We start from the raw sequence: 27,244 nt of genomic DNA, 5'->3' as shown, positions 1-27,244 counted from the left end.
CATAAGGGGATTACACCTTGGGAAGTATATTAGAAAGTAAAGTTTCCAGATCATCTAGTTGGAGGCAACAAGCCAGAGAATAAAAAAGTCACTTAAAGTAGACCCACACCTTCATTATTATGAGGGAGAACTATATTGAAGAACTGTGCAAATGTTAGTTATTTTAAAATGTTAATGAATTTTAAACTTATTTTTTGTGCCATCTACTTCTAAGATCATTAAAAGTAAATGCTGTGTGGTTAGTCTCATCTAAACTTTTATTCTAGATTAAAGTCATCTTTCGTTTGGAATATTAATGTGAAATCTGAATAAATGCCAGAAAAATTTTGAAAGGAACAGCAACTTGTTGAAGACAAATGCTGTGTATTTCCAAATAACCTGGGGTTTTTCTCAGGGGAGCGCTACACTCTAGCTGCCTTCAGATACAAAATACTGCAGGATTACTGAAAGCACTGAATTTTCAGGATAGTATTTCTGAATTCAAAATTCCTTAACTGGATGGCAAATGAGTTATCTGTAAAATGCTCAGAATAGTGCCTCACATTCTCTAGGAACTGTATAAATGCTAGTTAATTATTATTGTTATTATAGTTAGACACCTCAGGCAATTAAATAGGGCACAGAAATAATAAAATAATAGCAGGTTAAGTATAAACAGAAATTAATGAATGAAAGAGTGGATCCTTTTTAGGCACAGGTTAGACCAGATTAACTCCTAAAGTCCCTTCCAAGTCCCAACTTCTGTGATGCCATGGAAATTTGAGGCACTGATACATTTAATTAGATGGAATGAAATGTTAAATTAATTTACTCGGACAAATGATTTCAATATATTGATCAGTTTTGACTTTCCTCTTTTCTTTAAAAAAGATTCTTTGTTATAAGGGATGGATCTCTGAAAGGACCTAAGGGGTGGAATACAGAAATTTAGATGATAAAAATTACGTATGTCAATAAAAATTTTTACTTAGAAGATTCACTTAAAATATCATTTCTTTCTGTACATATCATTCCTCCCTGAAATTGACTTTATATATTAAAGTGGTCAACACAATTTTTCAAATAAAGTAATGTGAATGTACTTAGCCACAGGATGAACTTATTATCTACACTAGTATAATTCTAACACTTGAAGTTTAAAAAGATTTGAATTATCTTTTCAATTTGATGGGTAAGGCATTCAATCAACCAACAAGTATTCACTAAGCACTTACTACTAGGAAATGTGGAAAAGTATGTCTTCAAGGAGCTTCCATTCTAGAATGGGAGACAATACAAGATGTATCATACATATACACACACACACCCCCCATATATACATACATATATACACACTAGCATTAGCAGCTAATGGAATCAAGTAAGGCTTTATGTAGAAAGTGGTTTTTTACATTATCATAAGGAATAATTGCTCAATATAAAGCAGTTGGGCATGATTTATAAAGAAATGCTTGGGGATGATTATGGGGATGGTTTTCACTTGCTTTAAACAAACTTGTAATAAAAGTTCAGTTATATTATAATACATATTGGTGAAAGGATAGTACTACGCTTTCATAATAAGTCATAGGAGGTGATTTAAAATGTTTAATTAAAGAGTAGTTACAGGCTGCTAAATTTTCATTGTTAGTTACTATACCTGGGGAAAGTGTGAGTGGGGAACATGAGCTGACTCATCAAATTTCCATTAGCAAGACACATTGTAATGTTGTTTTAGTTTTTTTTTTTAAGATTGTCTCTTTTAAAGAAAAATAACATCAAGGTTTTAAAATAAGGGTATTACTTTACAAAAGCAAACCCAAGAACCCAACCAAAGAAAAGGAAGACACCACAATACACCTGAGAAGAAAAATTTTGATTAATAATTTTGATGTCACAAAACTAGCTATATTTATATTACTAACAAATCAGAACAAGACTTTTAGCTAAAGAATGAGCTTCAAAATACACGAGGCTCTAGAAGCAAAAGGAGGTTCAGTGATATTCAAATCTGCATTGTTTTTACAAACTTTTTATTTGAAAAATAAAATTAAACTAGAAATACAGTAAATCTTGACACATGATGATTCAAAGAAAAGACTGTTACTTCTTTAACACAATGTTCACTCGAAACACCAAAGCAAGAAAGTTTTGTATATAAATTTTATTGTGCAAAGGAGGAATGTGATTTTTGAAAAAATTTCACTTACAGTGAGTATTTGGCATTGATGGAAAAAATATTATTCCTATGTGAAAATGCAATGCAATATTTACATTCAAGTTACACTTACAAACTTCAGGTTAAATGCTATCTGAACTTGTTCAGAGGAACCCCTGTCATATTCTAAAGCACTGTTTATTATTCAATAAAAGGCTAGAGTTTTCTTAGAAATTGACTTCCCTATCTCATTGAATGAAGTCTGTCTAAATTTAGATAAAGTTAGATTGAACTTGCAATAAAGGAATTTCACTAAGTCTCTATTTTATATTTGAAATTACAAAATTAGCATTTGTGGAATTAAATAGCTTGGTATAATCAGTTATTAAACTATAAGATGGTTTTCTTATTTTACTGATAAAGAAGTAGTATGGAAACATACTGAAAAGACATGGTGCTGATAAATTATTTTTTTCAATGTGGTAATTTTAGCCACATAACTAACTGCAAATTACAAGACTTTACATACCCACACACACAAAAAAAAAGATGGTTAAAAGCACCTTCCTTCCATAGTCATCAAATTGTTGAACAAAATAAAACAAATGAAGAAACTCAAATCCGTGTAGTTTTGGTTACCTTTCTTAATTTCCACTAGCTAAAGTTTTTCTTCACACATTTTAAATACATTTGTGAATTTAGTGCTTATTTCAAAATTATAGCAGAGTAATTGTCCTAGTTTCCCAATTATGTTCCAGGGTTTAGTTGGTTTTTGTTTTGATTTTTTTAAATGATTTCTTCCAAATGAACACACTTTATTTAAAAATAGTGTATTTGGAGCTCTATATTTATTAAAAAATAGCTAATTTCACAAGTAGGTTGCATCTTTTCTTCAATAGTTTTGTGCCATTTTTCTTCACAAATTCTAAAGTCAATACTCTTATTGTCTAGACTGTGCAGGCAAAATTAAAGGATTAGAGAATTCTTCTCCATCACACCTTTCTTGATTGTCTCATGTTAAGCTCTACTTTTTAAAATCCTAGAAGGAATAACTCTGAAGAAGTAGGCAGACACCTTACAACAAGCACTGATTTTTTCCTGGTCTTTCTCAGGTAGCAATTTCTCCTCCACTGCATGCAGGTTGGCAGCTGGCAACAGGCTGTTGAGCTGATATAATTTCTAATTCAGATTCACGTACAAAAATCACCGCATCGCCACTTACGTTTATTAGACACTGTGCCTGTAAGTGCAACAGAAAATGGTCAATCAGAAACCAACAAATATATATGAGTATTCTTCTGTTTTGCAAGATTTGCAAAGTACTTTATATACATTATCTCATTTGGGCTTTATAATAATCCTCAGAGGAAGTTGCTATAAGTATTAATATTCTCATCTATAAATGAGAAAACTGAGCTAGAGAGGTTTATATGAGCTGACCAAACTGAATCATAAAATATCGAACTTGGAAAGGACACAGGCCAACATGCTGGACAAATGGTCATCTAGCCTTGGCTTGAAGAAGTCTGTCAGTGAAGAAGAACCCAGTACCTCTTGACCATAGGATCATAACATTAGAGGTGAAAGTGTCCTTGGAGGTCATTTAATCCATTCAAATTCATCTAATCCAATCTTCTCATTTTACTGATGATAAAAACTGAGGCCCAAAGCAGTTAATCAAATTGCCTAAAGGCACACAGGTGGCAAGTTGCAGAGATGGTATTTGAATCAAGGTCTTCTGGTTCCTAATTCAACTCTCCTTCACAACGCACTGCTTCTCTGTAACATGCTGCCTTTCAAGTCATTTCACATCTGGATAGCTCTAATCATTAGAAACTGTTTCCTTATATCAAGCCTAAATTTGCCTCTCTGCAACTTCCATACATAAGTTCCAATTTTGTCCTCTGGGGACAAACAAACCAAGTCAAATCCATCTATATGACAGCCTTTTAAATACTTGAAGATGATAACACCCTAAAACTCTTCTCCTCCTGGATAAATATCTCCAGATTCTCACATGGCACTGATTTTGAGGTCCTTCTCCAACCTGCTTGGATCTTCAGCCTACAAAAGTCCTTCCTAAAGTACATCATGCAAAACTGAACAAACTACAGGAACTGTGGACCAGGACAGTCTACAAAGTGATAATCAGTTCCCTAGTCCTAGACGTTAGGCCTTTCTTAATGCAACCGAAGATTAGCTTTCTGTTCTGCCATATCTCTGCTGCTGCATAATTCATTCATACAAAGCTTTCAGTCCACTAAAAACCTCAAGTTTTTTCAGATGACATGCTTTCTAGCCATACCTCTACCATCTTGTAATTTTAATTTGAATCCAATTACAAGACATTATCTATACCAAATTTAATCTTTACTAGATTTGACCCACCATACTAATTTGTTAGTTTTAGATCCTCTTATCCAGCATTTTAGCTATCCCAAATTCTATCATCTGAAATTTTGATAAGCATGCCATTAATTTATCCAATTAATAAATAAAAATGTTAAAGACCACAGGGCTAAAGACAAACCCTAGGGCATTCCACTGAAGACAATCTTCCAACTTTACATCAAAGCTTAATGGTTAACGACCCCTTTTTAGGCCCTGCCACTAAACAAGTTCTAAATATACCTATAACTAGTCTAGGTCATATTTCTCAATTTTCCCCACCATTACAGCATGAGACAATGTCAAATGTTTTGCTATATTCTAGAGAAGCTATATACACGGCATCTTCCTGATCTACCAATATAGAAAACCTATCAAAAAAGAAAATTAGGTTATTCTGGCATGACATTGTTTTGATGGTACTTTATGATTACTGATTCCTTTTCTAGATGTTTACCAAACTTCCTTCCCCCCCCCCCAAACTTCTTTAATACATTTCATACTTTTGCCAGGAGTTGAAGCTAAGCGAAGCCCTCCATTCACTTTTTTTTTTTAATTGGGCACTTGCTCTTCTCCAATCCTGCAGTGCCTCTCTAATTCCCCATGCTCTTTCAAGGATCATAGGAAATGGAAGAACAATTACACCTACCAGTTCTTTTAATACCCAGGGTTCACCTGGGCCTAGTGACTTGAACTTATCAAGGGCAGCTAAGTGCTCTCTTACTATCTTCATGCTTATCTTGATTTATTAAGTCATTTTTGCTGGCCTTTTCAGTCAAAACATTATTCTCCTTGTAGAAAAAAGAGAACAGGCAAAACTATCTCTCCCCTCTGTTATTTGTTATAATTAATTCTGAGTCTACTCAGAATTACTGAGCATCTATTCTATGCCTTCTTTGATCCTCTTATTTTCCATAAGACAGCTTTAAAAAACAATTGTGTTGCCCTTATTTTTCCTTTCCAGGCTCAGCTTATACTACTGGTATACTTCTTATAAGACAATGCCATGCTTTTGCATTCATTTTTTATTACCTACCTTTGCTTCCCCTTCCCACACCCATCTTTAAAAATCAATATGGTTACAAATTTTCCATGTATCCACACTGGTCTCTTAGACAACTTTTGATAGCTCCTAGAGAAAACTGTTTTTCTTTGTGCTTCACATGTTCCCACAGCCATGCAGCAATTGTTAGAGGGGAAAGGTCCATCTCGACTCCAAAAATTTTTCCATGCTCCCTCCCTTAAATCCCCAATTATCTTCAGGTAATTCAAAAGTGAGAATGGGGGACCAAGTCTGTACTGCTTAGTGCAAATTCAACATAACTATTATGAAAATAACTCATATGAGAAAATGTCATCATCACAGTTAACATTTAGATTTTGCTTTAAAGTTTTTAAAAAGCATTTTATATACTTTATTGAGCTTCACAAAAATCCTGTGAGGTTAAGTACTATAGATCTTATTTTCTCCCATTTTACAGCTGGTGAAAATGAGGCTCAGAGAGGTTGTAACCTGCCCACTGTCATACAATTAGACAGGATGTTATCTGAACTCATATCTCTCCTGACTCCAAATCCAGCACTCTATCCAATGTACTGTGTTGCATTTAAAGTTTAAATGAAAAAAATATTTGACTTAATAGAAGTATTTTTAATAGGTAAGGGGTAATCCCCTCACAGTGAATATTATTATGAATGAGGGTTCAGAACCACCTAGCACTAATGGAACAGTGGGAGGAATGCTTGGCTGGAGTCTAAGGTTCTTGTTCCAAGTCCACGTGACTATGGCAAAGAACTCAACCTCTCTGCATCTCAGTTTCTTCGTCTATAAAATTATGAGGTAGTAACAGATTCTCCCTAAGGTCCCTTAGAGTTCCGCAATCCAATGATCTGTTTTTATTTAGCTGGTTACAACAAATTCTTTCCAAGGAATAAACTTTCTCTGGCTGACCCACATTTAATAATCACACCACAACAACTTCCTGAGAGCATGCTGATGTTAGAGACTGCTAAGAGAAGGGGCCGATGACATACTGTCTCTTTGAAATCCTCTTGTTTTGTCACCAAGCAGCAAATTCTTTTTAATTCTTCTCACTCATCCAAACTTAAATAAACTAATCACTTGCCTTAAACAAGACAGTCAGCAAAACAACATACAAAAAAATCCAGGAATCTGAAGAAGCATTAGGAGTGCCTGATACCCAGCCCCCACTTTCTCTTATGAGATTCAGGGCCCTTCTTTTATATTATACACAGCATAAATATTTGCTACATTATTAATTCCACATATGCAGGCACTGTGGTATGGTAGAAGCAACACGAATTACACTGCCAAGATGAGAAAATAATAAAACAAGGTTAATGATGTGGGGGGGGGGGAATCTCCTTTTAAAATGCATTTTAGATCAGCACGTTCCACTGCTTCATTGTAGTTTAGTGGTAACCTTGGATTCTCAAAAGCTATGTCAGCACATGAGATCTTGCAGGTCCTACCAAAATATAAACATGTTGGTCTGGTAATGTCCAAGAATTAGCACAGCTAAATTTGGAAAGGTTCATCACCAGAAGAGCAGTCACCAGATGATGGTATTTTCTTCCACTAGAAATCATGAAACTGTCTACTAAAGCAGTGAAGGGTTGCAATCTGCTTTGACACAAGGTATCTGCATAAACTAAATCATAGATCATTTTTGCTATATGTTTTCTGATGATACATAACAGCTCTTCCTCAGAGTAACAACATTAATTTAAAGGGATGGTGACTAAATTGGGAGAAATAGTCACTTTGTTGCCTTCTAACCTAAACAATACCATAAGACCAATTCAACTGAGTACTGCCTGAGTGTTACACCAGAGATTTAGTAAACATTCAACTTTAGAAAATGGTCCTATTTCTATTTTGAAATCACAGGATACTAGAAACTGTCTTCATCTTTAACACTGCCAAAACTGACCAAAAAAGAAAAAATACTAAATTTCCCAGCACCAAGACGATTTTTACATAAATATAACACAATGGACAACAAAAATGGAGGCCTCAAAGAAGGTGAAGGAACATTAAGTACTGAGCATAAACTTTATGTACATGTGCATGTATAGTACATGCATGTGCAATTCAGTAATACAAACATTTCCTCTGAGAAGTGATTTGCTTGATATTGCAGTTAGCCATAGAGCCAGAACTATGCACTAAAACTTAGTTCTCCTTATTTCTAACCCAGTGATTCAAATTTATCCTCTGTGATGTTTTCTTCTGTACCTACATTGCAATTCTATTTTAAAGGGATTTTTTAAATGCTTCACTTTTTCTCATTATCACAGCTCAAGAGCCAACAAAAGGCATTTGTGAGAGAGTTTAAAAGTGAAACAAACAACAAAAAAGCTATAAAAGAAAATTACGATATTATTGAAGGGAAAAGAAAGAATAACAGCCAGAAGTTTTTTGCTCTTTCCTAATTAAAGCCCATCTTTTTCCCCTGAAGCTGTGTTCCTTTACCACAAAGGCAGTCAGTGGTTGGAGACTACCTTTTCCCAAATGAGGTCAAATTTTGAATTCTGGAAGACGTAACACTGGCATTCCTGTCTCAACTTTTAGGTGCCATAAGACAAAGCAAAAAGATGATTTTAGCAGTTCAACTTCCAAAGTAGTAAAAAGAAAGTTCCAGGTCCAAAGAAGTTACAAAGGTACCTGAGTGGGGCCTGACCACAATTAGTAACACGTTCAGCAAACCAAGAAAGTATTGTACAACAGAAAACATAGAGCTACAAACAGAATTATTTTTTATTAGCATTATTATTTTTTCCTACCAAAAAGGCAGGCCTCACCTGATTTTTGTTTGGATTTTCCATAAACACACATTGCTTCATTATATAGGAGACAACTGCATTCCCTCCTAATGCCGCAACATGAGCTCTCACCATTGCAAACACTTCAGCAATAAAAGCATGGAGAAAACCACTGACTCCTCCTTCCTAAGGGGGAAGAAAAAGATACATGTATCATCTATGTGAAAGTAGATATGAGATATGCTAAATGCATAACAACATTTAATTATCACAATGCTATGATAACTAAGTTTTCATTCATATTTTAAAATTCAAACACTTTAGTGACTTGGGCAAATAAGTAGTAAATTTCTTTGGGCTCACTTCCTAATACGCAGAATGAGAAGAAGGTTGGACTAGGCGATCTTTAAGTGAGCTCTTCAACTTTTAAATCTTACTATCAATGATACCCCTAACGAAAGAAAGGTTTGACGTCTGTTTTTTCAAGATTGGTTTGGTCTCCAAGAAAGGGCTTTTAAATTAAAATAGGGAAGATATGAGGCAGGTGCCAAGCAAACTTAATGGGAGATAGAGCACCTTAGTCAAGACTGGAACCCCAAACAAAGTCAAATTCTTCATTTCTAATAAGAATGCAACAAAAGCCTGCTGTATGTAAGACATGTAAGTTGAAAGCTACAAGTCAAAGAGCCCCTGCTTTCAAAGAGTTTACATCTTACTAGAAGGATATGGCACATACAGAAAGAGAATTCAAGAAAAATTGAAAATAGAAGCAACTGAAGGAATTCAAGGAAGGCTTCACTGAGCAGGTGGTACCTCAGCAGAATGTTGAAGGCAAAGAGAGAGTGAGGGGCAGAAATGAGGAAAAAGGGCATTCCAGGAATAGGACACAGTGTATTTGACAATACGGAGGCAGGACATCTGTCAAATCTACTCCACAGCATTTCTTGCATACCTTCCTTTCTTTCCACTCACAATGCCCAATACCCTGCTTAGCTTTTGCCCAAACTATAGCTATAGCCTCCTCAAAGACCCTCTTCCTTACAGTCTCTCTCCTCTCTAATCCATCCTTCACATAGGTACCAAAACAATCTTCCCAAAACACAGGTTTGACCACGGCACTCCCCATATCAAGAATCTCTGACAGGTTAAACTTAAACCTCCTCAGGCTGACATTTGAAGCCCTTCACAATCTGGCTGTAGCTTCCCTTCTGCTGCTTCTTTCATCTTACTCCCCATCATGCACTCCTGGCTCTAGGCAAACTGACCTATTTGTTCCCTGAACTCAACATTCAGTCTCTCACCTTTACACATGTGTAATGCAGTGTCTCCTTACTCCTGCTTCTCAGAGACAAGGGATCATAGATCTAGAGCTTGCAGGGTCCCTAGAAGTTATCCAGTTCAGCCCCCTTATTTTATAGATAAAGACACTGAGGCCCAATGAGATCACAGAGCTGAGATTTGAACTCTGGCCCTATGATTCCAAGTTCAGCACTCTTTCAACCCTACTACCCTGTCTCTAAGACTGTAAGCAGCTTGTTTAATAACACCTAACAGTCCCACATACACAGTTGTTTTTTCATAAATATTTATGGAACTTTTCATTACGCTTACCCCTGTTGAATAAAACCACAAACACCTGAGTCATACTTTTATAATATATTTCCTTTGTTTCCTTCAAGGCGTGGCTCAAGTGGCCCCTCCCACAAGAAGCCTTCATTGATCCCTTACCTCTTCCTGCTCTTCCCCTCAAATTCCCTTCTGTGTACTTATATCTTTCTGTCATATCTCCGAGCAGTGTATAAGTTCCTACTTTTTTTTCTTGTCCTTGTCTCTCCAGTGTTTGACTCAGTTGTTGTACTCAGTAGTTGGAGAATACAAATGATTATGGACTTAATTAGGAAGCTGTGCCACCTTCCAAAGCTTGATGTAATCAGTATAACCTGACCCATCAGAAACACTTGGAGAATTTCACCAAAAGCAATCTAACATGTTGGTAGTTACATGGACCTCCTTCGGTATAAATTTGGGTCTAGTTTAGTTGTTCTTTTTATTTTTGTTTTATTACTTCCTCACACAATAGGAATTGTGATGTTAAAGCCCAAACATGGTGCCAATGTCACAGATGGAGAAGAGTTTGTCAAAGAAATCCTTACAGATCCTGTCCATTTTTCATCCATTTTTGCCCTCCAATTCCATCTTTACATACATTAGGGATGTAATGGCTTTAAAGTGTCCATTCAATAAGCTTTCTGTAAACCAGTTTTCCTTTCAATGTTCCTAGTGGTTTGATGAGATACTAGTGATAACCTTCATCATCCTTCTCCATAATACTTTAGAAATTAGTTGTTGTTCTAAACCAGCATCATCTATGGCTTCCATTTCTCTCAGCTTTACAAACAACTCAAGTATTTGAGACTTATGACAGTTCTGAACCTATTTTGGTTCCCTTACCATTCTGATGGGCATCAGTTGAACTTCCTTAAGAAATGGTGCTAGACTATTGACTTGTGCTCTTTTTAGAGCATCAAGAGATTGCTTAAAGAGCTCAGAGCTCAGCTGCTTCAACTGCATGCTGTATATTCTCACATGATTCTTTTGATACTGATTTTGATCAAACATATCTTGTTCACTTACTAGTTGATAGTCTGACTGGACACAGACCATTGATTTAGAAGTTACTTTCAAATTACTGATCAATCACTTCTTGTTGAGTCATAAGGAATTTCATGATGCTATTTGGTGTTCACCATGTTCAGTAACTACCATTTTTAATACCATAGAGGCTTCTGTATAGTCTGAAAGCATCGGGCCCATTTTGCTTCTTAAATGTAAGTAATATTTTCATATTTGTATTCTGTCATGCTTCCTTCATGTCATCTTTGAAGTAGCAGAATGGAAAGAGTACTGGCTCTGGCCTCAAAGGAGGTGGGGTGGAATCCCAACTCTGATACTATCTGTGAGAAGAAACAGCATAAGTAACTTCAATTTCTTCATCTATAAAACAAGGAACTGGACTGGATGGCCTATGAGGTCCGCTCCAGTTCTAAGTTTATGACATTCTATGATAACTTAACTGGAACAAGCTTATTAAGCTCTTTGAATCATCTCTCTCTCTCCCCACATCCTTTGCAACACAGTTGAAATTATCTTCATCAGTCTTTTTTCCTAATGTTCACCATAGCCAAGGCAATATAAGATGACCTAGTGTTCCATGAAAAAATGGTCCATATCATTTCACTTTGGATACAATAAAACTTAACTCTTCCTCCTCTTTTATTTAGCTCTTCAAGGAAAGTTTGTGTGCCATCTTGCCATTTGGCTAAAATTGTTTGTCTCCGGATTTCATTTATTGTAAGAATGGCAAAATTGATATTATTCAGTTTTTCAAGTTGTATGTTCACCAGCTGGATACTGGACAAGATTCTCCCACTTAGGACTATCAACATCTAAGCAAATATTTATACAGTCTAACAATTGCAGTAGCAGCCTCTACCTTCTTTTGTGCCACTTTGCCACTGTCAATGATGAAGTAACCCTCATGGAATATCACATCTAATCAGTTGTTCAGCTTTATTGATCCAAAATCTCTCTTGCATCTATCCTTTTATCACCCCTCACACAGCCACTACACTAGTTCAGGCCTTCCCTTCCTTATACCTTGACTATCTTCCTTGGAGTTCCTAGTTCAAGTCTGTTCATAGCCCTCCCCTGCTCAATAAACTAGTACATCTATGATAAAATACAAAATCCTCTGTTCAGCATTTAAAGCCTTTCACAACCTGATATAAACCTATCATTCTGACCTTCTGATCGATTATTTCCCTTCACATGTTCTTTGGCACAGCCAAATTGGTCTTCTTGCTGTTCTTAATATGCAGCCTTCCATCTTCTCTATCCATGCCTTTACAGAGGCTATACTACAAGCTTGAAATACACTCCGCTCCTCATATAATACATTAATTGGGTGGTATGGGGAGTTTTTCAATCACCAAAATAAAGAGCATTTCCTTACACACAGCAGAACACAAAAAGTAGAGTCTGTGAATCTCTATTTCATGCCACTTACTTTTTTAAAAAAGTATACAACAAATTTTACTTGTTACTTTCAAAATTGTCCTCTTTGTGTTTCCTTCCAAACATCCATCTATTCTCTTCTGTGCATTAAAAAAAATGTTATAGTGGTCCTCTTTGGGGGATTGAGGGGGGAAAGGGTACCAATACTCCTAATCTCCCTCTCGTTAATTCTCCCTCCCAATTAAAAACTGAAAGATAAAAGAAAAAAAAACTTGCAGCAAATAAAGTTGAACAAAATGTATCCACATGGTGGCCATATCCACAAGTGTATGGCTCTGCACCTTGTGTCCATCACCTCTCTGTCAGGAGGTAGGTAATATTCTTAATCAGAGATCCTCTGGAGACATGGCTGGCCACTGCATCGATCAGAGTTCTTAAATCTTTCAAAGTTGTTTTTCTTTACAATATCATTGTCTTTTTAAAAATTGTTTTCCCAGCTCTATTCACTTCATTCTATTAGTTCATATCACTAAAGATTCTTTGAAATCATCTTTTGTCATTTCTTACAGCACAAATAATATTCTATTACACTCACGTACTATAATTTGTTCAACCACTCCTCAATAGTATAAGAGGGAACCTAAGGCACCTCCTTAGATTCTAAGAATGAAGAAGTTTATTTTGCTTGTGATTGTCCTTTCATCAGTGTTATTCATCCTCTTATTACTCCCTTTCCTAGTCCCATTTGTTTCCTTGTTGAATCTGATGAGGTTATACACTAAAGTGTTTGTGTGTATACATATATTCATCCCTTGTTTAAAACAAGATCAAGGTTCATCAGCTGTCCATTTCCCCTACCACTACCTCTTTGTGTACACTTCTCAAACCTAATTATGAGAAATCATAGAGTTCCTATCAATTGTTCAAATAATTTTTAGATTTCTCTTGACTCGTATTTGTATTTCAATATTCCTACTCAGCGCCTGTCTCCCTATCAGAAACTCTTAAAAGTCCTTTATTCCATTAAAGATTCATTTTTTTCTCCTGTAGGATTATACTCAGCTATGAAAGGTAAGTTATTCTTTATTATAAGTCTTTCTCTTTTGCCTTTTTGAACACTACAATACTGTATTCCAAAATCTCCTCTCATTTGGAATCCAGGCTGTAGTTCCTTAGTATTTAAAATGCTTCTTTCCAGATGCTTGTACTCTTGCTTTAACTTGGGAGTTAAAGAGTTTGGCTAACATTTTTAGGTCTTTTCCTTTTAGGGTTGCTTTCAGAAGGAATTAGTTGATTCTTTCTAAAATTATGGTGTCCTCTGGTTCTAATATAGCTGGAGTTTTCATTTATTATTTCTTAGTGTCCAGGCTTTAAAAAAAATCTTGGGAATCCAATGATCCTTACATTATTTCTCCCTGACTCATTTTCTAGGTCAGTTGACTTAGGTAACACATATTGTACATGTTCTTTTTTTTTTTTTTAAATCTTTTGTTGTTGGTCAGTTGTTTCAGTTGCCTCAGACTCTTTGTGAACCCTTTAGAGTATTTCTTGTAAAGACACTGAAATGCTTTGCCATTTCCTTTTCCAGTTCATTTTATAGATGAGGAAACTGATGCAAACAGGGTTAAGTGATCTGTCCAGGGTCACATAGCTAGTATGTATCTGAGGATGGTTTTTAACTCAGGTCTTCCTGACTCCAGGCCTGGTACTCTATCCTCTGTGCCACCTAGCTGCCTCCAAATCTTATGACTTTGTTCAACATTTCTTGCTGTCTCCTGGAGTTACTGACTTTTGTTTGGTCTAATCTAGCTTTCAAGGAGTTCATTTCTTAGGTGAGGTTTCCCACTTTCTCTTCTAAGCTACTTAATCACCCTCTAATTCTTTCCTCCAGAGCTTTCATTTCAATTTTTATTTCTTCTGTATATTTGTGGAAAATTATTTTTTTCTTCTGAGTCTCTGTTTGCTGTTGTTATGGAGTTACTCCCTCTTTAAGGGATTTTTAGATACAATAATTTATGATATTGCAAAATATTGGTTTTATTCTTTGATTTACTCATTTCTTTAGTTCGCAAATTGGGGCTTTGTGCCAAGATCAGGTTCCACCTTCTGCTATGCTTTTAAATACGATGTTTGGCCCTGCTTGGTTTTGCCCTAGGTGGCCTTGGTGCCTAAACTGACCTGCACCTCCTGGGATCACGTGTTGGATCACGGTCAGAGCAGAGGATCTTCAAATCTTTCTCTTGCATCTCAGGTCAGTCCTAGGGCTATCAGAGCCTCTGGTAATGGGCTGTCTCAGTCTGAGGGCTGCATTCTAAGACATGGGCCACCATAATGGTCTCTGTGTTGCTGCCTGCTGCTATTAATCATGGCTTCCAAGGTCCTTACAAGGTCTTTTGCTCTTGCTTCTTCTGGACACAGAGACTTGCCGGTTACATCTGTCCTGTCTCTAGTCATACTAGTGCTTGCTTTGTTGAAGGAGACTCCTTTCTTACTGACCTTGGCTTCTGGCTAACTTTATTAATAGTTCTGGGGTAGAAAAAGTCATTTATTGTAATTTCTCACTGGATTTTTTTTTTAATCACTATTCAGTCTAGTGCAAATTTCAAGGTTTTTTTGGAACTGATATACAGGAGCTGGGTCATCTGCCTCTCATTCAGGCAGCCATAAAGGCAAGAAAATTAATAATTAACCTCCCAATAGAATATCCCAGTAGGGAATAGCAATTACAAGGAAGTCAGGATTCACAATGGGGCCTCTACATCTTCTGGCTGATGAAAACTATGGCAATATCAGGGAATCTTGGAGCCTAGCAATTAAAAATGTGACAAAAATAGCACTATTTCTCTATGTATCCTTTGCTTCATACACATCTGATTTTCTACCTGTTAGTGGCACATTCCTTGGCTTAGCCTGATAATGGAACGACCATTGGCTTGATCAATATATCTGATAAAATCAGACTATTTAAGAGAGATAAAATGATAGTAAGAAATAATAAGGTTTGGGGTTTTTATTTTTTTGCCATCAATATCCCTTCTTTTAAATCACCTTTTTTTATAAGCAGCTGTATGGTACAATTGATAGACCTCTAGACTTGGAGTCAGGAAGAGCTGAGTTCAAATATGGCCTTTGACATTTACTACTTATTTGATTATCATGACTTAACCTATCTGCCTCAGTTCAATCATTGTAAAATGGGGATGATAATAATAGCAAGTACCTCACAGGGTTGTTGTGAAGATAAAATGAGATAATATTTGTAAAGTGCTTTAGAAACCTTAAAGGCATATGTAAAGACTAAAAAATAAACAAAAAACCCCACTGAATTTATATGATGCCAAGCTAAAACTAGCTAAAAATATAAAAATTAAATCAGCTTAAAATTTTAAAAATTATATCTTTAATTTTTTTTTCATGGAATTGACTGGATGCCTGACCAAATTAGCCTGTCAATTCTGTGCCATTGTTTTATATTATCTGAACCTGAATAATTTTCAGACTGTAATATATACTGTAGTAGAAGCAATCAGTAAAGTAAAATCAGTAAATGTGGCAGTCCAATTCTATTAGAAATTAAAGAGATTTTTTTAAATGACTAAAAAATTCTAAGAAACGTTTCCATGGAGTCAGCAGATTCCTAGGTGTCAAAGAATACCTCTGAAACTAGCCAATCACTTAGAATTCCTTCCTCACCCTTTGCTTTTAACTTCAGATTTTTCTTCCTCAGCAAATGAATTTTTAATTTTAAAAAGACAATGGAATAATAGGATTTTTACTTCAGAGAAATTACTTTATTAAAAAAGCTGAATAATTTATGTCCTTTTTTTTTAATTAATGGGTTGACTGAAAACAGTTCCAATTCAATTATATCATGTACATTTTGCTTCTAATTTACCTGTTTTTAGGTTCAAGAAATTCTGACAGTTAAATAATTTGCACCATAGCTAGAGGAAGTACTTTTTTCTTCACTTAAATAAAATCCATCATTTGTCTAAATGAATGAATTCCTATTTTCTCAATGATATGATGAAAAATTTGATATTAATTTCAAATTGGTCCTCTATACAACAGTGTAAGTTTTAGTTCAAGAGAACTACCATGAACTCAATTAATTTAATGATCTTGAAAAATGATAGATACACTTTTTTTCCTGCAGTGGAAGGAATGGGTATGACAGTGGAATACCCACCACATTTAGCTTAGCATTGGAAACTTTAATAATTTCTTGTTAAAAGGATACAAAGTTTTGGAAGTAAAAAAAGCAAAATTCTAGAAACATCCAATGATATCACAGATATACCTTCACTTAAATAAATGATATACTAAGATTTAGATAGTCACTGAAGTTAAACTGAAGAGTATTAAATCTTTTTCCCCCTTTCACTAACAAACTGAAGGAAAAAGACATCAATATACTCACTACCTCTACTTCCTCTCCTGTCACACACTTCTCAACCTTTATAATCTGGCTTCCAACCTCATCATTCTATTTCTATCAACTTTTTATCACTTGCCAAATCTTGTTGTTTCTGTCTCTAAACTATACTATACAAGCCTTTCTCACTACTTACAGAAGCCATTATCTTAGTTCCAGTCATTATTTTGTCTCATATGAACAATGGCAACAGTCTCCTAACTGCATCTCCTTGTCTCAGACATTCCTCACTCCAATTTAACTGCTGGGGGGATCTGCAAAGATTTCATGTAGAAGATGGCACTTGAGCACAATCTTTGAGGAAGTAAGGGATTCTAAGAGACAAAGGTGAGGAGAAAGTGCATTCTAGACTTGGGAGGCATCCAGTGCAACATCATGGAAACAAGAGAAATATTATGTTTGATGAACAGAAAGGGCAGTTTGGCTAGCTCCTAAGGGGGAATAACGTATAATAAAATCGGGAAGATAGGTTTAAGAGCCAAACAGTTGAGTTTATGTTTTATCCTAGAGGCAAAAGAGAACACTGAGTTGGGCAGTAACATGTTCAAACCTGTGGTCAAGTAAGAGCATTTTGGCAACTGAGTTAGTTTCCTCTCTTCCAAAATATTTATTTTTTTTATACATTGTGTATATATTTATATATGCAAATTTTGTCCCTTTCAATAGAATGTAAGCTTGAGGATACAGACTGTTTCATTTATGTCTTGGTATCCTCAGTGTCTAGCACAATGCTTAGCACACAATGAATGCCTACTGAGTGATACAAAAGGAATCATTTTAGATAGTAAATTGCATTATTTCATATAAAATGTGAACAAATTCACATTAAACATCTCAGAAACTGCCTATTACATAAAGTGAGGCATGCTATCATAGCAAAGCATCAAAACTTTTCATCAAACTTGGATGAATTTATGTAGTTATCCCTAAGTGACTAAATCTAGGAATGTTTAACAACAAATTTAAAACATACACAAAACTAAATAAATTAGAATTCTGCAATAATAGTAATTATTACAAAGAAGATATGTCTATTGAGCAGCTATGCACTAAAGCCCATAAAACAGAATTATAACTGGAAGTGCCTGAAATATCATATTAATATACTACTTCACTCATAACACACAGATTTGCATGGACAATATCATAGTAAGTCATTGATGTAGCCAACCCCTCTTTGGAGGATAATTTGTAATTTTTTAAATAGCAGTTGCTTAGCATAAATTACCAAATAACAACAATAATGTATATGGAGCTCACCTCACGTAAAGAAGTGGTTTCCCGTATAAAAAACATATTAATTATACCAAGATATTTTGTTATTTTTGCCCCAGGAATGAAAGAAAGCGGTGTCATCTTAACCACACCAACTGTGGAATTTGCACACGCAGGAGCAGAACGTTGCCGGAAATGTCCTTCAGTCAATGGGCTTGCTTTCTCAACCGACACTGCTAAAATTCAGGAAACAAAAGAAAAGTCTTTAGATCAAATGATAGCTCTTAGATCAATCTTCTGTATGGTTTCCAAGTAGTTGTGTAACAACATTCAGCTGTCTGTGAAGCTAAGCCATGTCATGAAAGAAAAGACATTATCATGCACTACATGCAACTGAAAATAAAGAGAGAGAAAATACAAGAGGAAAAGTTGCAATGAAATTCTTTGGGAAGGCAAATGACATTCCTGCAAAAGAAAATAGTGATGCAATGTAGCTACACACAATGATCAGTTACAAAGTGAAGAAAAAGAAAAAGTGGCAGAGCTGTAACAATTATCTGCTGTAGAAACAAATTATTATAAGAAGAGTGTGAAAGTTGTTACGTTTACCAGTACAGTTTTTTTTCCATCTTATCAGAAGTCTTCACATCAGTGTCTGTAGATAACTACTAATTGTAATGTTTTGTCTTTTTTTTTTTTAAATCAGACCTGGGACTAATGAACTCATGATTTAACATCATAAATGACATTGCCTGTCCTATAAGTGATTTTAACTGATTTTTCTCAAAAACATATCTAACTACACCAATATATATTTCGAGTATTACAGGACATACATGTAATAAACCTGATTTTACCAGTAAGGGAAGAGTTAGCTGATTATTTTTCTGGAAGTCTTCTCATACCATGGTGGCTGTCATTTATTAAACGGCACATTAAAATCCTAGAGAGTAAATGTCTCTTCTCAAAAATTGAACAATTTATTTTCTTTTCCCTATTGTGTGTACCTATTTACATACTTTTGTTAGCACTTTCATAAAGTTAAAAACTTTTAAAAAAAACAACGAATCTTACATTTTAAATTATTAAGCCCTAAAAATCTTACTTAATATTTGTTAAAATGGCCATTAGTGCCTGCAGCTTTCACACTCTGATATATACATTCGATTGGCAGTGTTATTACTGGGTAGTAAAGTCCAGCCTTCACCACTAAGAAATCAGAGATATGCTTCTCAGAATATCATCATAATGTGGTAGAAACATCCGCCTACTTGTCTTAATTGATCCACGTCTTATGGTCTGAGCTTTCAGTTTAATGAGCTCTATCCAGCTGTTGCATCTGTCTGCAAAGGAACTGTAATCAATTGATGTCGCTGAAAACACAGACAGAAAACAAAAGAAAAAAAAAACAAAGAAAAAATATGGATGACGTGTCTTGTTCGTCACAATAGTCCTTCTGATGAAGCAATTAACTGTATCTAAGAAAAAAGAATGATCCTTTTCCAAGTCAGTTAATTAAGATATTTTTTTAATTGAGTTTTCAGACACTAGTTTTTCTAAAACTAAGATTTCAATTATTTGGTTGAGTTTTATGATGATGTCACAATTGTGTGTGATATTTTAGAGAAATCAGAGCTAGAGAGACATAGATTTAAAACTACATAAATAATATTCTTTCTTCAGTTAACTTCTCATATTTCCTATTTTTTATAATATTTTTAGTTAAGTTATTTTAGTCCTGAGTTAATTTAGGATTTTTCAAACAGGTGCTGAAATTTACCATTCCAAGATTTTCCTCTAATTTGAATCTAAAATCAAAATTAACTTCACCAGAATCAGAAGTAGAGGAGAAAAATAAGGAACAAAAAAAAATCTTCCAAAGAACACATTATATTATAAAAGTCCATGCTTATTCTAGCTAAAACTCTACTTCTACTTCTGGTTTTGCTACCTAACATTCTCTGACAATATCTAAGGAAGAAAATTTGTATCTCTACACTTAAAAATTAAAAGGAATTCCTCTTACCATTTCAAGAAAAAAAATATTAAGCAGCCAACAGCCAAAATTTTATCGACTTTTTTGAAAAATGTATTGTAACAAAGTGACATTTTGGTGTCCATTTCAACGTGTTTCTCAAACAACTGTAACTATATCCACCATTAATCTAGGGCTTCACATCTTTGGTACTATTGGCTTAATTAGACAAACTCACCTCTCTGTGCAGCTGGTATACCTGAGTTAGAACTTGCACTCTCCAGGTGTTCTGATAAGACAATATGAACAATATTAGCTCAGATGCTTAATATACAATAGCATCTTTTTTTTTTTTGGTGAGGCAATTGGAGTTAAGTGACTTGCCCAAAGTCACACAGCTAGTAAGTGTTATGTGTCTGAGGCCAGATATGAACTCATGTCCTCCTGACTCCAGGGCTGGCCCTCTATCCACTGCGTCATCTAGCTGCCCCAGTGGTTTTTTTTCTGTTCATTATGTAATACCTCTATTAAACAGAAGATTAGGAGATAAAAATGGGTATTTTTTTTTACCAAGGGAAATAATTAGTGTCTCCATAGAAAAATAAACTAGCTTACTATTTACATCTCATACTCCAACTGTGGATAAACTAGAGTCCTTTCCAATAAGGTCAAAGGTAAAGCAAAGAAATCCATTGTCAACACTACTGTGTGGTACAGTGCTGGAACTGCTAGCAAAACTTTCAGTACAAAACCAAACGAATAAATATTTCATACATAAATCTGAGAGACAGCACGGCAAAGTGGGCAGAGAAATAACCTTGAAGTCAGATTTAAGTCAGTGTGCCAAACAGCTGTCTAAGACTATAAGTTGCACAGCCAGTGCCAATAGGCACCAGTAGAAGGAGGCCCTCTCTCAGAATTTCCTAGGAATTGAAATAAAATCTTTAGTCCTATAAAAAAATAAATTTGTAATGAGTTCTTTAGAGACATAAAAATATGTCCCTAAAACACAAAACAAGTAATATTCAGAGGAAATGGCCCTACTTATAATGACACAGTCTAGTTTCAGATAGATTATAGTAATAACAAAGACTATAATGTCAACAAATGGAAATAGGATTAAAAGAAAAAAAAAACACAGGGAGAAAAGTAGAAAAGGAGGTCAATGTCCAGGGAGATATACTGAAATAGCAACAAGCAAAAAAAAATCTTTTGGGGGGGGGAGAAATATAGTTAAAAAATAGAAAATATATCTACTAAAGCCTAAAAAGCAAAAACTTAAGATCTCATTTTGTGAAACAGTTCAGAGCACTTATTTGACAGGTACTTTGAAGGGAAATGGGAAGAATTTTTTTTTATAGCACCTGGTATGTGAACTTGATTAGCAATTCCCAAGCAGTTAATGCCCATCGACTGGCACAATCCTGACGTCCAACCTAGTCAAAAGCGACGTAGCAGCTACCATTACACTTTTTCCCTGCTACCTGAGAGTATTTCCAGTAGGAAGGAATGTGTGCGTGTGTGTGTGTGTGTGTGTGTGTGTGTGTGTGTGTGTGTGTCTCTAGAAAATGCCTAAACTACTATTCACCGTACCTAATCTGGTCCATCCTGTCTCAGAACTTTATCATCAGCATCCCTTTTTAATAATACTACCAAGGGAAATAAGTAGTGTCTCCACAGAAAAATGGACTAGAATATAAGACTTACATCTTATATTCCAACTGTGGATAAACTGGAGTCCTTTCCAATAAGGTCAAAGTCAACACTAGTGTTGGAAATGCTAGCAAAAGCAATAAGAAAAAAAATTAAGGGACTAACCATAGGCAAAAAAGAAACAAAATGATGGCCTTTTGCAAATGACAGAGAACCTTAGAGATTCAAATAAAAAACTGAAATATTTAATAACTTCAGCAAAGTTAAAGTGCTATCAGTAAAAGACCAGGAAGAACAAGGAAAAAAAAAGAGAGATTCCATTTAAAATTATTTCAGAATGTATAAAGTACTTGGGAGTCTACCTATAAGGACAGACAGTGACTATATGAATACAACTACAAAACATTCTTTACACAAATAAAGACCAATCTAATAACTGAAGAAAAATTAATTACTCATGAGCAGGTCAAGTCAATACAATAAAAATGACACTACTACTTCAATTAATTTACTCATTCAATGCCATCCTAACCAAACTAGCAAAGGTTTACAGTACAAACTAGAAAAACAATAATGCCCACATCTGTGTCAAGTACCTCAGCCCTCCCCATCCCACCCCTTCTAGCTTCCTGTATTTCTGGTTAGCATGTAAACTCCTTGAAGGCAGGTCCACCCTCCCCCAGTGGTCTAAGCTGCAGTCAAGAGCTTGAACTAAAATCTGAAATTCAAAGTGCTCCCATGCAATGCAATGCAACTAACTGTTCCTCCCTCTTCCTCCCCACCCCCAGGTATTTGTATTCTTGGCACTTAGCAGTATCTGACACGTAGTAAGACCTTAATAAATGACTGACTAGGTCTAAGAGAACAATAAAAACCTCAAAATATTTTTTGAAGCATAGTCAGGGACCAATAAAAATCCACAGGACAGTTTACTCTACTTAAACTGATGATTATTAAAGGATCATTCTTAATTAAATGATTCAACCTTCTTTATCCTCCAACAACAACAAAAACAGCATTTCTAGACAGGATTTTTTCTTTTTCTAAAAGAAAGCATCATCACTGGGTACTCCTAGAAAAGAATATTCAATGGCCTTTCAATTTTTCCCACTGAATATATAAGGCCAGTATCACAAGAGGCTAAATCCTCACTGAAGACTTATTTTACATTGTCTAGGAAATTTTTTTCATTTATAAGTAGAATTTCCCAGCTCTCAGAAATTACAAATTATTTATGATTAATTAACAATTTATATAGCTACTTAATGAGTAGTAACTTATTACTACTACAAGGAATAGAAAAATCTGGTTCCTGCCTTCAAAGACAAATGTATTCAAAAAACAAAGTTTGACTAAAATGACTTTTACCTGATACACAGGATTTTTTAAAAATGAGAATGCTATGGGAAAAAACTGAAAAAGTGTTGCAAAGAGAATTCACTCAAGAGAGAAGGGAAAAATTCAAGGTAGAAATGATTTATTCAAACTGTTGCACTTCAGAATCCTAGAGAATCAAGTGAAAAACTGTTAGAGGCCTGCTGCTCCCAGTGGGTCTTGGCTTTGTCCACTGATATGGAAACTGTCCTGGAAGTGGAGTGGAGGTGCACGGGCTGTGCGTGACGTCACTCTAGAGGTGGCAAAGCCTATGCTTCTGCCAAGTCTCCATCAGATAGAGGCATGTTAACATGGCTCCTATGATGTCTATTGAGGCGGCTGAGCCAATACACTCATGCCAAGTCTCTGTGCCACAGCCGGGTATGTGATTGTTCTCCTTCGCTGAGGGGGTGGGACCAGATTGGTGGTCGGGGTCGGTCCTCGCAGGGGGCAGCACTCTCCCCCCTTCTCTCTCTCTCTCTCTCTCTCTCTCTCTCTCTCTCTCTCTCTCTCTCTCTCTCTCTCTCTCTCTCTCTCCCTCCCTCCCTCTCCCTCCCTCCTCCCTCCTCTTCTCTCTCTCTCTCTCTCTCTCTCTCTTCTCTCTCTCTCTCTCTCTCTCTCTCCTCTCTCTCTCTTCCTCTCCTCTCTCTCCTCTCTCTCTCTCTCTCTCTCTCTCTCTCTCTCTCTCTCTCTCTCTCCCTCCTCCCCCTCTCCTGCTTGGCTTTTCCGTCTGCTGATATCTCTCGTTCACCCTTATGGCTTTTCTGTAATAAACGACTCGTCCTTTGGTGTATCCATGTGGGCTCTAAAGACTCGTGGATGGCCAGAATTGTGAGTATGAACCTGGCAGCCTGGTCTCAGTAGGAGACAAAGCACGGCGATCCCGGCCGTTGCAAAAAACTACTTGAAATAACAAATAACTTTAGCAAAGTTGCAGGCTATAAAATAAACCCAGCAAATCATCGCATTTCTATATATTACCAACAAAGCCCAACAGCAAGAGATAGAAAGAGAAATCCATTTAAACTTACTGTAGACATTATAAAATATTTGGGAGTCTACCCTCCAAAACAAACCAAGGAACTCTATGAACACAATTACAAAACACTTTTCACACAAATAAAGTCAGATCTAAATACCTGGAAAAACATCAGTTGCTCATGAGTAGGCTGAGCTAATATAATAAAAATGACAATCTACCTAAGCTAATTTATTTATTCAGTGCCATACCAAACAAGCTACCAAAAAATTATTTTATAAAGTTAGAAAAAATAATAACAAGATTCATTTGGAAAAACAAAAGGTCCAGAATATCAAAGGAACTAATGAAAAGAAATGCAGGTGAAGGTGGCCTAGCAATTCCAGATCTTAAATTGTATTATAAAGCAGCAATCATCAAAACTGCTTGGTACTGGCTAAGAAATACAGTGGCAGATCAATGGAATACGTTAAATATGCAAGACACAGTAGTCAAGTATGTAATTATAAACATATATTTGATAAACCCAAAGACCCAGCTTCTGGGATAAGAACCCACTCTTTGAAAAAAACTGCTGGGAAAATTGGAAAAGAGAATGGCAGAAACTAGGCATAGACAAATCTCACACATACCAAAATAAACTCAAAATGGGTTCGTGACTTAGATATAAAGGCTGATACTATAAGTAAACTGGGAGAACAAGGAATAGTTTATCAGATCTATGGAGAACAGAAGAATTCATGACCAAACAGGAGATAGAGAACATTATGAAAAGCAAAATGGATCATTTTGATTACATTAAATTGAAAAGTTTTTGCACAAACAAAGCCAATGCAACTAAGATTAGAAGGAAGGTAGAAAATTGGGAAAGAATTTTTACAACATCTCTCTGATAAAGGCCTCATTTCTAAAATATATAGAGAATTAAGACAAATTTATAAGAACACAAGCCATTCCCCAATTGATAAATGGTCAAAGGATATGAACAGACAGTTCTCAGATGAAGAAATTAAAGCCATCTATAGTCATATGAAAAAATGCTCTAAATCATTATTGATTAGAGAAATGCAAATCAAAACAACTCTGAGGTACCACATCACACCTATCAGATTGGCCAACATGACAAAACAGGAAAATGATAAATGTTGGAGAAGATGTGGGAAAATTGGAACACTAATGCATTGTTGGTGGAGTTGTGAAATGATCCAACCATTTTGGAGAACAATTTGGAACTATGCCCAAAGGGCTATAAAAATGTGCATACCCTTTGATCCAGCAATAGCACTTCTAGGGCTATATCCCAAAGAGATCATACAAATGGGAAAAGGACCCACATGTACAAAAATATTCATAGCAGCTCTTTTTGTGGTGGCAAAGAATTGGAAATTGAGAGGATGCCCATCAATTGGGGAATGGCTGAGCAAGTTGTGGTATATGAATGTAATGGAATACTATTGTACTATAAGAAATGATGAACAGGCTGACTTTAGAAAAACCTAGAAAGACTTGTACGGTCTGATGCTGAGTGAAATGAGCAAAACCAAGATAATGCTAACTGTTTGCGATGACTAATAATGATAAACTTAACCCTTCCTAGCAATACAAGCATCTAAGACATCTCCAGAGGCCTTGTGATGTAAAAATGCTATCCACATCCAAAGAAAGAACCATGAAAGTTGAATTGCTATTTTTTTTCTCTTCTGTTGAGTTTTATTTCCTCTTTCTGATGGCTCCTCCTATTGGTTTTAATTTTTACTTACAACACCACTAATGTGAAAATATGTTTAATAGGAATGTAAATGTATAGCCTATCTCAGAATGTGCATCATCTTGGGGAGGGGGGGAAGAAGGGGGAGAAAAATTTTAAACTCAAAAGCATATGGAAGTGATTTTTGATAAATCAAAATAAATTAATAAAATTTAAAAAAAATAAAAAACTACTGCATTTCAGAATTGAACTAGGTAATCAATTCAGTATGAAGAAATCAAAATTTGTATTTTCTAGGAACAAATGTCTCATTAGAAGGCTAGCATTGGAACTTATTTGCGAAGTTACATTTCTCTGTTTTGAGTTATCTCCATTTATACATGAGTGTGATAGGGGCAAGGAAAACAGACTGTCAAGTTAGCATCATCTGAGAAAAAGTTCTAATTAATCTATATATTCTAATCTATATATTCTCTCTCTCTTCATTTCCCCTAGGCTTTATACTATTATGAGAGAAATGGAGGTAAACAAATACCACATTGGATTGCCATTCAGCTGCTGGCATGGCTCAAATAAACCCACGATGCTGAACTCCTTCCTATTTGCCCTTCCTTCTCAGGCAATTAAACAAAAGAGAGGGAGGGAGAGAATGTGAGAGGAGAAGGAGTGAAAAACAAAGATGAAGAGAGATAGAGACAGAAAAAGATATGGAAAGGCAGACAAAGAGAGAGAAAAGAAGACAAAGGGAGAAGAGGAGAGAGAGAAGGAAGAGAGACAGGGAGAGAAGGGCAGAGGGAAATGGGGGGAGGGACAAAGAAAGGGAGAAGGACAAAGAGATAGTTAGCTTTAAAGATAAGAGTTTTTCTAAAGATCATCCTAAGAGTGTTTATAGATAAAATTGGCAGGAGGACAACAAACAAATATGAAATGGGGCAGATTTAGCAGCATTTCTATAGTGATCTATTATTTATCCTCAAAAACACTGAAGCTATCACATTTGAACTACAACACCTCAATGTTGAAACTAATACTCAGTAAGAAGAAATGGAAATGGAGATGGAAACAGTATTCAAGTAGATAAAGTCACGAAAAACAGATGAACCTGACTAAATACATATAGAGGAAAAAGGTCCTGCAACCAATGCAATTTCAAAGGTATCAAGGAATGACTTTCCAGATATTTCAAAAGATGGAAGACCTCACAGGGCTTGGATTATAAAAAAGGGGAGGGTGACAAATGAGAAGACATCAAGGCAAAGCCCATACATCTCCTTTACTCATCTTTATAAAATCTTAATGAGAATATTTTATGCACATATCAAGGATGAACCTGTGAGACAGGAACAGGCAGGCTTGTGTAACAGTAATAGCTAGCACTTATACAGCAAAGTATTGTGGATATAACACATTTTATCCTCACAATAACCCTGAGGTAGGTTAATTTTACAGATAATTATCCATAAGCTGACCAAGCTGTACAGAAAATGTAAGATCTTACTATATTTGATGGCTGATTTTTTAAAAAAAATTTGATTTGTTAGAACATCAAACAAAATGTTTTATGAGCATGTTAAAAATTA

General features: G+C 35.5%; 1 protein-coding gene across 25 annotated transcripts in view; it reads right to left on the bottom strand.

The window, feature by feature from the left end:
* Window positions 1-1,995: 1,995 nt before the first annotated feature.
* The window catches only part of C2CD5 (C2 calcium dependent domain containing 5), a 129,785-nt gene continuing 104,536 nt past the window's right edge, over window positions 1,996-27,244 (bottom strand). For 11 of the 25 annotated variants that reach the window (XM_078155134.1, XM_020994222.2, XM_078155115.1 and 8 more), the window contains 5 exons: window positions 20,189-20,239; window positions 19,247-19,348; window positions 18,021-18,211; window positions 8,351-8,497; window positions 1,996-3,377 (listed from right to left, as the gene is read on the bottom strand). In XM_078155134.1, coding sequence (XP_078011260.1) covers window positions 3,246-3,377; window positions 8,351-8,497; window positions 18,021-18,211; window positions 19,247-19,348; window positions 20,189-20,239 — 623 coding nt within the window. In that variant the 3' untranslated portion in view covers window positions 1,996-3,245. The remainder of the gene's footprint in view (window positions 3,378-8,350; window positions 8,498-18,020; window positions 18,212-19,246; window positions 19,349-20,188; window positions 20,240-27,244) is intronic. The other 14 variants (XM_078155155.1, XM_078155118.1, XM_078155122.1 and 11 more) reach the window with 3 other exon arrangements.

The sequence above is a fragment of the Phascolarctos cinereus genome, unplaced genomic scaffold (genome assembly GCF_003287225.1).
Source record: "Phascolarctos cinereus isolate Bilbo 61053 unplaced genomic scaffold, phaCin_HiC Scaffold_1;HRSCAF=81, whole genome shotgun sequence".
Classification (NCBI taxonomy): Eukaryota; Metazoa; Chordata; class Mammalia; order Diprotodontia; family Phascolarctidae; genus Phascolarctos; species Phascolarctos cinereus.
This window is presented reverse-complemented; position numbering and strand designations above follow the sequence as displayed.